Raw genomic sequence first — 13,052 nt, forward strand, 5'->3', positions numbered from 1 at the left:
GTGAGTCAGAACTTGCAGATTTCTCCTTTTCTGACTAATACTTTGGGTGAAAAGAGATCACCACCAGGAAAAAGTCATGATGCAGTAGGGGTTATACTTACCTTCTCTCTTCCCCTTATCTACATTCCAAAATCAACACTCCATTAGGAGGATTTTTCTATGAATGACTGATCATCCCTGCTACTGAAGAGTGAAACTGAAGTGAAATCTCATTTTAGACTAACACCAAATAAACAAAACTGCAACAAATGTAAGGAGAAAACAAGCAGAGTAAACTGTAGAAAATTATTCATTTTTAAACATCTCTTTCAGAGTCAGGTATCATCAACACAGAGAAAGAAATTTGTCTTAAAACGCATCTTCATGGGGAAATTTTCTCCTGAGAGATTTACAAAAAATATTCCATACAACAGGCAGAGAATAAAGAGATATCAGCCTGATTGTTTGCTGATAATTACTTTCCATAATCTAGCTGTTGAAGAGCAACAGGCATATTCATACACAGCCAGTGAAAAAGCCTTTGCTGGCTGTTGTCCAAGGCGATTAAATGGGGCAAAGCCAGCACAGCTTGACTAAACTGAGAAGGAAGAGGCCAGCTGTAAGACTGAGTACAACCCACACATCTTCACGCTCCTCACCCACCAGCATGAGAAAACATTTTTTCAGGCTTGGTGGTGATGGATCTTACTATTGTCAGATCAGACAACAGGAACAAAAAGGCACAGGAGGGTGTCCTCCCTCCCCAAAACAGCCCAAATACAACCACATACACTCTGTGCTGCTGATACATCCTAGCTTGGTTATATTTTGGTGAAGAAAACACATGAGTGATCAAAGTTAAGATCACCTCTTTTCATGATTTTTAAAAATTAAAGTGCTGTGACCTTTTGGAATTAGATGCCAAACTGACCAGAAAGAGAGAAATTCTGAAGTAGATGTGAAAAATTACTTCAAAGAATTTGGGTTCCCTGTGTACACCAGGATTTTGTTTTGATCTTTCACCAGCCTAACAGTATTATAATAGGCTGCCTGTGATCTTTCAGATAAAATGTTTCCCTGGTTGCTATGATATGGTTTTTTTGTTTGTTTGTTTTTCTGCTTTTGTTTTGGTTTGGTTGTTTGATTATATTTTTTTTTTCCTTTTTACAAGATGTTTATGTGAGAATTAAGTAAGAACTTACCTTTATATAAGTCACAATTCCTTAATCAACGTTGTTACTGCTGCAGTTAGTACCTTAAATCTGCCTCCTAATACTACAGGAAAATGTATCATGGAGGTCTGAGACTGAGTGAATGTAAGAAATGCCCGGTGTCAGGAAACAAAAGCTGGACTTAATGGGTGTCTTGTAAGACATTTTCTTTTGGCAGGTGCAAGTCCTTCTGGCTTGTGTTATGTACCAAACAAACAAACAAAACCCCCCAAAATTAAAAAAAAAAAATTAAAAAAAAAAATCAATGAAAAATATCACAAACATAGAACAGCTCCCTGGAAAAGAATACAGGTGCAGGATCAGAACCCGGAGTTTCACTGCTCTGCTTTGTATTGCTTTGCTGTGTTTGCTGCTGGGTTTTTGTTCTCTGGATCAGTGTAATCACAGTGAACTCCATGCTTTGCCAAACATCAGAAACTAAAGCCAGAAGTAAATTTGGGGCCATTTTACTTGGGAAGGCTGACTTTACTAACACTGAGTGACTGAGTGATTCCATGTGGGAAAGATTTTGGGGTGCTTGAGTGTCAAGGGAGGATGAAGAGGCTTGTTGCGACTGCCCTCAGTTTTGACTACAAATTGTAGTTTCAGGCGTCAGATCAAAAAGCTGAGACCAGTCTGAAGCCAGTTTACTGCTGTTGGTTGTTACACCAAGACATGAGTGAGAGATGGATAGAAGGTGTATACCGAGAGCAAAGCAATGGTGACCCAACACCTATCTTTGGCATTCAGAGCCTGAGCACTCCCAGCCCAATAAGGCAGCACCAGCAAGCCCAGCTCTGGACCAGCTCCGGGTGCCAGACCCAAACCACAGCACCCAACTATTGAGAGGGAGGCTCATGTGCAGCCCCGAAACCAGACTGAAAGGCATCAAAGGAGGTTGGAAACTGGGAGCTACTCAGATTTGGCAGAAATGCCTTGGGAAATAAGTGAGTGCCTCGCACTTTCTGGCTGTACGAGGGGGCTTGTGCCTGTAGCAGGCATGGCCATCAGCCGCCACAGCGCTGCTGGCTTCAGGAAGACTTAATCCCCGTTATCTTTCTCGATGTTTTTTTATTATCTAGAGGAACTGCCTCATCTCCACCAGGCAACCTTTCCCGCTCTGCGGGGCGCCCCGTAGCCGCCTCCCCGGGGACAGACTGCGGCGGGTGGGGGTCCGCGTTTCACCTGGGGCGGTAGCAGCTCCGCCTACTTCCCACTGTGTCTTTAAGGCCCTCCTCCTCTTCGCTATCCCTCCCTCCACTTCATCACTTCATCCCTCCCTCCCTCCATCCATCCATCCATCCCTGCTTCGCCACCGCCGGGCTCTGCCTCGCCCGCCTTTCTCCCCCCCCCCGCCCTCCCCATCCCCGCCGTCAGCCATGGCCGACATGAAAACCGGCATCTTCGCCAAAAATGTCCAGAAACGCCTAAACCGCGCCCAGGAGAAGGTGAGCTGTGGGAGGTGGTGGGAGATAAGGGAGTAGGGAAGGGCGGCCTTGTCCCGGTGGACAGAAGGAGGATGATGATGGCTGCGCCGGTGCCCGGGATCCCCGGGTGGGGGGGGGGAAGGTGCATGGGGCGGTCGGCTCATCCCGCTGCCTCTCTTCCGCCGCTGCGGTTGCCCCGGTCCCTGCCCGCGGGGGTGCGGTTTGGGCTCAGGGGGGGTGATGGTGGTGATGGTGGTGGGGGATGTTATTACGTAACTGTCCCATTTCACCGCGCCAGCCGCCCCTCGCCCGGCCTTGTCGCTGACCCCCGCTCCCCCGACCTTGCATCCCGGCAGCGGGTGCCGCTCCCTCCCTTCTGGGTGCGGGCGCTGCCGGTACCGGTGCCCACCCGCCGCTGACCCCATCGAGCTGCAGCGAGCCGCCGCTTCCCTGCCCTTCACCGGGGAGCCGGGGTAGGCCGAGTCTCGGCGGAGTGGCCGGGCTGCTACCCCGGCAGGATCGGGGAAAGGAGGGTTTGCCTCGCCTCACCGCCCACTGCCAGCCCTCCTAAGAGGATTGCGTTTCTTTTAATATCCGCGCCGGCTCATCCCCGGCTGAAGCCATCCCCCTGGATGCGGGGAGGCAGCCGCGGTGTGTGACACGAAACCCCCCCCCTCACCCCCCCTTAGTGTGGCTGTCAGAAACCCACGGGGGAGTGCTGGTGGACGCCCACGCTGGCAGCTGATTCGGTTTGGGGGGAGCTGCTCAAAATGTCATGAGGCTGGGACAGAATGCTGCACAGCTCCTGGTGGTGATCGCTCAGAAAACTCCGTGCCGATTATTGTGATACTGTAGCCTGGGAATGATTAACCAGCAAAGTCGGGGGGAATTTGCAGGAATTTCTGATCAACGATGAGGGGCCTTGTTGGCTATTATTCCAACGGTTGGGCTCGGTGATCTTAAAGGTCTTTTCCAGCCAAAATGGTTCTGTGGTTTTCTTCATCTTCACTAGTAAAAGCTGGTGGGTATAAATCGGGCAAGTAGCTCCCACTTAGCTTCTTGGTGTCTCAGAACAGTACCACAGGTACAGACATGAAACCAAGAAGAAAAGCATTTGTGTATGACTATATACAGTATCTGTATCAGCTATTAACACAATTTATTATAAAGCTATTCTCGGCATGAATTTGGGAAGCTCAGCTGTCAGCAAGCATTGCAGGTCATCTCTTTTGAGGGGTAACAAAACCTTTATACACCTAGCATGTCTCCTGTGTTGTTACATGTTCTGTGTTATAGTGCTCTTGAGAATTAAGAGGTGATTTTATTACCACTGTTTCTCATAGTAAGAGAAATGAGAAACCACTGTCTATAAATTCACACACGGAACTCTGCAGAGCTCTAAGGGAATAAAAATTGCAACAATTAACATATAGAAAAGCCTCATATGTAATCATGTCATTATTTAAGAATCTAATAGTTGAGGCTGTCACAGGCAAATGGTGGATTTTCCCTTTGAAACACTCCTATCTATCTCACAAGGTCATATACTACTGGACTTTTCAGTGCCAAAACATTATGCTTTTCCATTCTTGCAGGCTTGGACTGCTCTTTAATAGTGTGAGGAGATGTAGTGAATGTATACTGTGAGTTGAGCTGGGTTGGTAGCTGGAGTAGAAGCTGAAAAATAGTTAGTTTCCTTGTGTTTTTGTCAGTGTTGCTGTGATTACTTATCTGGTAAAGCATTGGTGTCTTAAAATTCCCAGGTAACGTCTTCCAAGTGTATTTGTTCAAACATGGGGGGTACTCTTCACAGAAATGTGTGGGCATACCAGAGAGCACACCTTAACCTGAGTACCTGAGGTCCTGGTGTCCTGGCAAAGACTGGTCATGCACCAGCCCCAGGGTAGCTGCCTTGAGCCTGACAGGTGCTGTGGGTGCAGACAGGGGATGCTGGTAGGCTCTTGAGGGCTGGGCTGCTCTGCCTTCACTTTGGTGCTCAGCCATGGGCTCATGAGGGGAAAATTTGACTAGTTTCATCTCTGTGTGTTGCAGTTGGGTGTCTGGCAATTTTTGGCCTTTTTTGTCAGGTGTGGTGGTTGTTTCTTAGGTCAGAGAGCCTAAATATTGCTTACTTACAGGGAAAGTAAGTGATACACTAAGTGTATCACTAAGTAAAAACTTAGTGATACAGCCATAGAGCAGGTCCCAGTACCATGTGCAGTAGCTCTGTATCTTTGCTTCAATCTTCATGGCATGGGTGTGCAGTTATATGCATATCTACTCCCTTGGAAGCCTGCACTTCTGATTAGCTTTGAGTTATTTTTGCTAAAACTTTATTATTTTTTTTTAATGCCCCCAAATGGGAATGTGTGGAACAGTTGTCTTTTGTTTGTTTGCCTTGGGTACTTGATGACAAGAAATAAATTTCATCTAGGATTTAAGTCTCTGATTCATCTGATTTCTGATGGTGTAAGTAGGATGGGATTGTGACAGGTATGCCACAATAGCTTAAAGTGATTTTTAATACATTCTGAGCTGTTTTATCTTGTTGCTTATATTGTATTTGAGCACCTTCAGTTTACTCCATGTATCCTTTCAGTAAATTCCACTTCTACTGCATTTATACACAGTTTTCTATTATTTTGTTATTCATAGAGTCATAGAATCATAGAATTGGCTGGGTTGGAAGGGACCTCAGAGATCATCAAGTCCATCCCTTGAACCACCACTGCGGTTGCTAGACTATGGCACTGAGTGCCACATCCAGTCTCTTTTTAAATATCTCCAGGGACGGAGAATCCACTACTTCAGTGGGCAGCCCATTCCAATGCCTGATCACCCGCTTGGTAAAGAAATTCTTTCTAATATCCAACCTAAACTTCCCCTGGCACAACTTAAGACCATGCCCTCTTGTCTTGTTGAGAGTTGCCTGGGAAAAGAGACCAACCCCCATCTGGCTACAACCTCCTTTCAGGTAGTTGTAGAGAGTTATGAGGTCTCCCCTGAGCCTCCTCTTCTCCAGGCTGAACAGCCCCAGCTCCCTCAGCCTCTCCTCATAGGGTCTGTGCTGGAGTCCCTTCACCAGCCTGGTTGCCCTCCTTTGGACCCGCTCCAGGACCTCGATATCCTTCCTGAACTGAGGGGCCCAGAACTGGACACAGTACTCGAGGTGTGGCCTCACCAGCACTGAGTACAGGGGCAGAATCACTTCCTTGGACCTGCTGGCCACGCTGTTCCTGATACAGGCTAGGATGCCATTGGCCTTCTTGGCTACCTGGACACACTGCTGGCTCATGTTCAGCTTCCTGTCAATCCAGACTCCCAGGTCCCTTTCTGCCTGGCTGCTCTCAGCCACTCTGTCCCCAGCCTGGAGCTCCCCATGGGGTTGTTGTGGCCAAAGTGCAGGACCTGGCACTTGGCTGTGTTAAACCTCATCCCGTTGGAATCAGCCCAACTCTCCAGTCTGTCCAGGTCCCTCTGAGAGCCCTCCTGCCTTCCAGCTGATTGATACTTCCCCCCAGCTTAGTGTCATCCACGAATTTGCTGATGATGGACTCAATCCCCTCATCTAAATCATCAATAAAGATATTGAACAGAATTGGGCCCAACACTGATCCCTGGGGGACACCACTAGTGACCGGCCGCCAACTGGATGCAGCCCCGTTCACCACCACTCTCTGGGCCCAGCCCTCCAGCCAGTTCCTAACCCAGCACAGAGTGCCCCTGTCCAAGCTGTGGGCTGACAGCTTTTTCAGGATAATGATGTGTCAAACGCTTTGCTGAAGTCCAGGTAGACCACATCCACAGCCTTCCCCTCATCCACCAGACGGGTCACCTGATCATAAAAGGAGATCAGGTTGGTCAGGCAGGACCTGCCCTTCCTAAACCCGTGCTGGCTGGGTCTGATCCCTTGCCCATCCTGCAGGTGCTGTGTGATTGCACTGATGATCTGTTCCATAACCCTGCCAGGCACTGAGGTCAGGCTGACGGGCCTGTAGTTTCCTGCATCCTCTTTCCGGCCCTTTTTGTGGATTGGCGTGACATTCACCAACTTCCAATCATCTGGGATGTCCCCAGTGAGCCAGGACTGTTGGTAGATGATAAGAGAGAGGCTTGGGGAGCTCTTCTGCCAGCTCCCTCATCACCCTTGGGTGGATCCCATCCGGTCCCATAGACTTGTGGGGATCCAAGCATCTCAGTAGGTCACTGACTGTGTCCTTCAGGATTACAGGGAGGCTGTTTAGATTCTTGTCACCTTCTATAAGCTCCAGAAGCCATGTGGCCTCAGGGTAACTTGTCTTTCTGTTGAAAATTGAGGTAAAGAAAGTGTTAAATACCTCAGATACCTATTGATGCAACATATGTATTAAAAACATGGAGGGACTGTAAAACATTAACCTCTATCTATGGAAAATACTTTTCTGATGATGCTATCATTATCTTTAGTTAGTTCCTTGGAGTCTAGGAGAAGTTTTAGTTGTATGGTGTGGGTAACACATGTGCCCATACTCGTTTGTGTCTACTCACTATTTATATGATGAAAGCTAAATAACTGGCATTAAAACTTCTTTTATTGGGCAAATATATCTGTCTTGCATTAGAAGTGCTAAATCCAAGAGTTACATGGATGCTATTTTCCTTGTTGAAACAAAGGCAATAATCCATCGGTGAGAGCCAATCTAATGGCATCAATAATGTTGATTTTTCTTATAATATTCCAGAAACAGAATTCCACAAACAGATTATGCTTTGGAAATCAGGGGGGTAAATGTGTTAATGGTTTGATATGAAAAATGACATTAAGAATAGTATAAGGCTACAGAAAGCAAGAAAACATGGACTTAATCATGAACTGAAGTGCTAATGAGAGGAAGAAAGCAATTGTTCAAAGTGGGCTGGATGAAGCTAGTACTCCAAATGAAATGCAGTTTTAAACAGCTACAGATAACCATTGGTCAGTCACTCCATTTTTCACATCATCCATAAGATGATACTTTTTGTGGTAGAATGGGCACCCTAGCACCCTGATTTTGACTCAATGAGTGTGCTGTCTACTAAGCTGCACCACTCTTCACTGCGTCTCTTCAATTACCCCAAAATTCAGGAAATCTGCATGAACTCATCTTGCAGCATCTGCTGGAAGCTGCCCAACAGTCAGATAAAGAATGTGGATTAATCAAGTTTTTATAGTGTCAGAGAACCTTAGGAGCCCGCATCCCAGTCATAAAAGTAAATAACACACTCATGCATTTTAATTTCAAATTATCCTGAAACCTGAGCATATGTATTGGTAGACAAAGTTCCTGAAGCCACATTAGGATTTACTGTGGCCTTCTGAAATGGAGGGTAGGGAAACTAGGATAATTAGGATCTCCCATGAAACTCAAAATGTGGAGCCAGCAAGTAAATGTGCATCAGAGCAGTATTTTGTAATGTGTGCACTCTGCTTTTTACTAATAATTTCACCGTTTGGCCTGCTCTTCAGCTGCAAATGGCTGTCAAGGAGAATTTTTGGTGTTTTTGTTTGGTTTTTTTAACTGCATGAAGTGACTCCCAGGTCTCAGTCCTCAAAGACCTAATTTAAAATCTGTCATCATCTTCAAGTTGCTCTTTTTTTCAGTTCTGGGCTTTTTTCCCTCTTCTATTAATGAAATTGAGAGAAAATTGATTAAATATTTCCCGGTCCCTGAACAAGATCCTTTAGAATATGTGAGAAGGGTTGAGTACAGCTGAGGGGGACCTACGATGATTATCTCATCCAACTGCCTGACTCCTTCAGGTCTGATCAGAAGTTTGACATTGTTATTAAGGGTGTTGTCCAAATGCCTCTTAAGCACTGACAGGCATGGGGCATTGATTACATCTCTAGAAAGCCTGTTCCAGGGTTTGACCCCCTTTTGGTAAAGAAATGCTTCCTCATCTGACTGTTGCAGCTTTAAGCCACACATCCTGGCACTGGGTCCCAGGAAAACAAGATCAGCACCTCTCTTTTCACTTCCTCTCCTCAGGAAGATGTGGAGATCTGTGAGGTAACCCCTCCACCTTCTTGTCTCCAAAGTAGACGGGCCCTGTGTCCTCAGCCTTTCTTCATGCTTTGCTGCTATCAAACATAGGAAAGAGTGAAGCTCTTGGGCCGTTTGAATTTAGACTGTAGAAAAACATCATTCAAGAAATGCAAGTGTCCTTGTCCATATCATGTCCTGGATTTCATAGCATTCATGAGGCAGAAGTTCTGTGTCTCATGGTCCCCATCCTCCCTACCAGCTGTAGCTCTGCCACAAAAGATATCCCCTCCATAGATAAACCCTGAGTGAAGAACTGCAGGGTAGAATAGGTAACACAGCATCAGGTGGAGCACCACGAGTTTCTGCTGCAGTCTGGAAACACTGGAATAGGCAAATATTCCTGCAGGCATGAGAAGGTCACAGGGTGACTGTAAGCCACAAATGGGATATAGGCAAAGGCACCCTGGTCTGTCAGACAAGTTATCTTCTTAGGAAAGGCCAGCATTGTGCAAAGCCCTGGTGAGAGCTCCCCTGTACCACTAGGGATAGTTCTCATTCCTCAGGTTCAAGAAAGTCAAATTTTGTCTGGGATGAAGGCAAAGACTAAGCAGTTGATTAGAGGGGCATGGAGGCCCTACAGAAGAAGATGATGATTGGCAGGAGCAAGACAAAGGCTGAGAAGGCTGCCATCACTTTAATGAAAGGTATCAAAGATAATGCTTGAGGAAAAATATGGTAATGAACACAAAAATCAGGACCTTTTTCCAAGAAAAAGACCTCACAATGAGCATGGTAGTAGCAAATGTTCCTTGGTTAAGAATTGTGAGGAAATCCTGCATGCTGTCTGTCTCTGTGAAGTTCATGCAGAGGGAACCAAACCCCTGCCTTTCATCTCTGGCATCAGCTCAAGCAAATTAATGTCTATGGTACAAATGCCCAATTTACACAATCTGAACATGAGGAAGAATTTGCAGGGGTGCTCAGTAGCTCTGACCATTCCAAGCATGGAGCAGCTCTGCTTCTTCCCTTCATCTTCCTCTTGTTTTTTTTGTGTGCTGTTGGTCCTGATACTCATTCTTAATTATCATGCTCTTTTGGACGCAGGGACGCATCAAGTTCTGCATGAAAAGGTCTGACCTGGTCCAAGGGCTCCATCCCAGAGAGAAGCTCTCTGCATTGCAGATCCCAGGTCCATCCAAGAGCCAGGTGCAGAGACAGACACAACTACAGTATCACTCAGGAAGGGACTGGAGGCCCCAGACTGAGCTGAGACGTCTGTCCCCTGGGCAATTGTCAGGATACAGGGGGGGTCCCAGAGGAAGCTGTTCCCAGCCATCAAAGCTTATGCATACCACCAGGACCCTGGCAGAAGCACTGCTCATATGCTGTCCTGTAGACATTATTGGTTGGCCACTTTGGAGACTGAGTATTGGGCCATAGGGAAGTTCCTCACTGTTCTGTGAGGCAGTACTGTTGTTCTTAGGCTCTTGTGTTTCAGCATCTTTTTCCATGGGAAACAGATCAGGCATTTCTAAAAATGAGTACAAGGAGAAACACACAGTCCACGGGGAATGAACAGGCATTGCTCACCTCCAACAGGCTTGCAGCCATGTAGATGAGGTGCACATCCTGTGTCAGACTGAGGGCTTGATCTTTGAGCCACACCAGTGTCAGAGATGTGTGGTTTTGACATCCTGTGGGAACCCAGCTCAACTGGATGAACACAAAAGACTCAAAAACCCCACACTTCACACTTGCTTTTTTTGCAGAGTTGTGCAGATGTTTCAGTTATCTCAAGGTGATACAGAGTTCTCACTCCTTTCAGAAGGTTCATGCATCCTTGTTGCAATGTGACAAGCTGTGACATAGTTATGGGTACTCAAGGTCTTCTGCTAGTGCAGGTCTGGGAAGAAATGTCATCAAAATTTCCTCAGCTTGTACTGCTGGGGAAAGAAGGAGGTAGGAAATAGAACAGAATAGTGTAATTCTTGTGGAAGGAACCTACAATCACCATATAGTCCAACTACCTGGCAACTTCAAGGCTGACCAACTTTCAAGCATGATATTAAGGGTGTTTAAATGCCTCTAAAACACAGAAAGCCATTGTGGCATTGACCACCTTTCCAGGAAGCCTGGTTCAGACTTTGACCACCATCTCATGATAAACACAGTTGGTTTCCTGTTCCCTGAGAACAGGAATTTGATGTTTCCATACCCATTATATGTTCTGTTACTGATGACATCAACTCTGAGGTGAGAGATGGGTGTTGACATGCAGAAATTTATTTGTGAAAGGAATGTGACATATATTGTACGTGTGCTGACCCGCCTCTAATGTGATGATACAGCTCTATCAACCTTGGGTTCATAAAAGCAAAATACAGTCTTATGATTTAAAACATTGGCCATAGAGATGTTATAAAATCTAGTACACTCAAGCTGTTAAAGTATTATAACAGACCTTGATGTTTAGGGCCCCGCTGTGGCACAAGCACAGGAAACAAAGAGGTGATTTAATTTCTGAACAGCTAACTTAATCTCTGAGATAATAAACAAAACCAGTAAGAAGTCAAGAATTTCCCATGTGTATGCTATGGTCTCTAAACTATGCAGTTCTTCTAGCTTCAGGTTTCAGTAAAACAAACAACCCTGAATTTCTGGTTTAAAAATTTTTTTTTCATAGACATTATAGAAAACTGGGCATGCAAAGTGGTCATCTGTCCTGTTCTTCTAAACCAAAGCAGAATCAGCTGTATTTAAAATTATTACCCAAGAAGGATTTTCTTGACAGCTTTTTCAGGTATGTAATGGTGGAGATTTTGCAGCTTCCCTAGAATAATCTATGCCATTGCTTTGGCACCTTCAGACAGAAAGTTCTCTTCTCACTGAATATAAATGTCCTTTTCTGCATTTCAAGCCCAAGTTAGAACTTTGTTCCCTGTTCTGACTTTCCTTGAAGAAGAGGAATATGTTCGTTCTTGCCTCAGAATTTACAGCTGGTTTTACTCTCTTGACATTATTCCCTAAATCAAACTGGAGTTATCACATGACCCTCCCAGCCAGGCCAAATAGTAGCTACCATTAAAATATTTGCTTTCATTTGTTTTGGTTTCTAATGGGTAGGTTAAAAGGTAGAGGTAGATTATGGCTGTCAGGTTCTGAGCATGGAAGAAAGGGCAGAGATGAGCCCCAGGGCTCCTTCTTGTTAGGTTCTCGTGTGATGTTTTCCCTGCTACATGAGAAAAGGTAATCCAGTTATCCTGTTCTCCCCACATGCAATGGTGACCATGGTCCTGTGAATTACTATGTAATATACACTCCCTTGTCATTTGGCTTCCATCAAGTCAAGAAAGTGCTGTTTCTTCAGTTTTCTGGGGAACCATATCTCTGTGTCCACTGACCAAAGCAGTATTATATATATATATCAAGGGGACCTCCTTCTCCATTCTGGCTTGACACTTTGATCTTTTCACTTTTATTCTTTCCCATTTTGTTTTTAGGTCTCGAGCATGTGTCTGTTCTTCTGCCATTCTCTTCGCACTTCACTTAGATCCAGTCTTTAATACATTAAAAAAAAAAAATCAGAAAAAAAAATCTGCTGCTAATTTGTTGGGCCTGGGTCTGGACTGTTCTCTTCACTACATTTTGCTCCTCCAGCAGATCCTTTCTGTCTTATACTGTGTTGTTTAAAACCAAAGGTCTGCCCCATGCCAGCTGTCATGACATCAGTGGTCTGCAAAGATTTTTGGGGTGGTAATAAACTATCTGGAAAATATGGAAATTCCTGGTCTGAATTGATCACCAACACCTGCTTCATAGAATAAGATGTGCTACTGCCCCCTCAGCTGACCAGCTGCTCTAGATGATAAGAGTGAGAGTGCAGTGAATGAGTGAGGTCAGAAAAGGTGAATACACTTTGCCTTTCATCTCAGTAGCCCAAGTTTTCTCTTAGTTAGCAGAAACTTTCTTTCTCTTCTGATTAGAAAGAACTGTGAAGATGACTGCTCCGCGTATGTCATAGTAAGATATTTCAGTTTGAATAAATGGCAAATAAAAAGCAGGGATAAGTGTAGCGGGAGGAGCCATTCTTGCTCCTGAAGCTCAACGAGCTGCTGGTCTCTTCCAGGACTCCAGCCACCACACAGCGCTTCCAGGGTAGAAGTGTAGCAGGAAGAGCCTTTCTTGCTCCAGAGGCTCGACGAGCTGCTGGCCTCTCCATGCCTCGCACCAGAGTGAGCTGAGGTCCCTTCTGTGGGTGTGTGTCCCACCTTTATTGGCCCCCTGGTCTTGCTCATGCCCAATAGGGGCCTGTCCTAATCAGGCACAGGTGGACTCACACCCACTCTTTGGCAACTCAAGGCACCTGGTTGACAATGTCTCTCTACAGATAAGTATGAGGTGGGAGTAAGCATGAAGGGGAGAGCAGCAGG

The 13,052-nt window shown here is 45.7% G+C and overlaps 1 protein-coding gene across 3 annotated transcripts in view; it reads left to right on the top strand.

The window, feature by feature from the left end:
• Positions 1–2,569: 2,569 nt before the first annotated feature.
• AMPH (amphiphysin) overlaps positions 2,570–13,052 on the top strand; it is a 110,331-nt gene continuing 99,848 nt past the window's right edge. For all 3 annotated transcript variants that reach the window (XM_030445070.1, XM_030445069.1, XM_030445068.1), the window contains exon 1: positions 2,570–2,638. In XM_030445070.1, coding sequence (XP_030300930.1) covers positions 2,570–2,638 — 69 coding nt within the window. The remainder of the gene's footprint in view (positions 2,639–13,052) is intronic.

This window comes from Calypte anna, chromosome 2 (genome assembly GCF_003957555.1).
Source record: "Calypte anna isolate BGI_N300 chromosome 2, bCalAnn1_v1.p, whole genome shotgun sequence".
In the NCBI taxonomy this organism is placed as follows: Eukaryota; Metazoa; Chordata; class Aves; order Apodiformes; family Trochilidae; genus Calypte; species Calypte anna.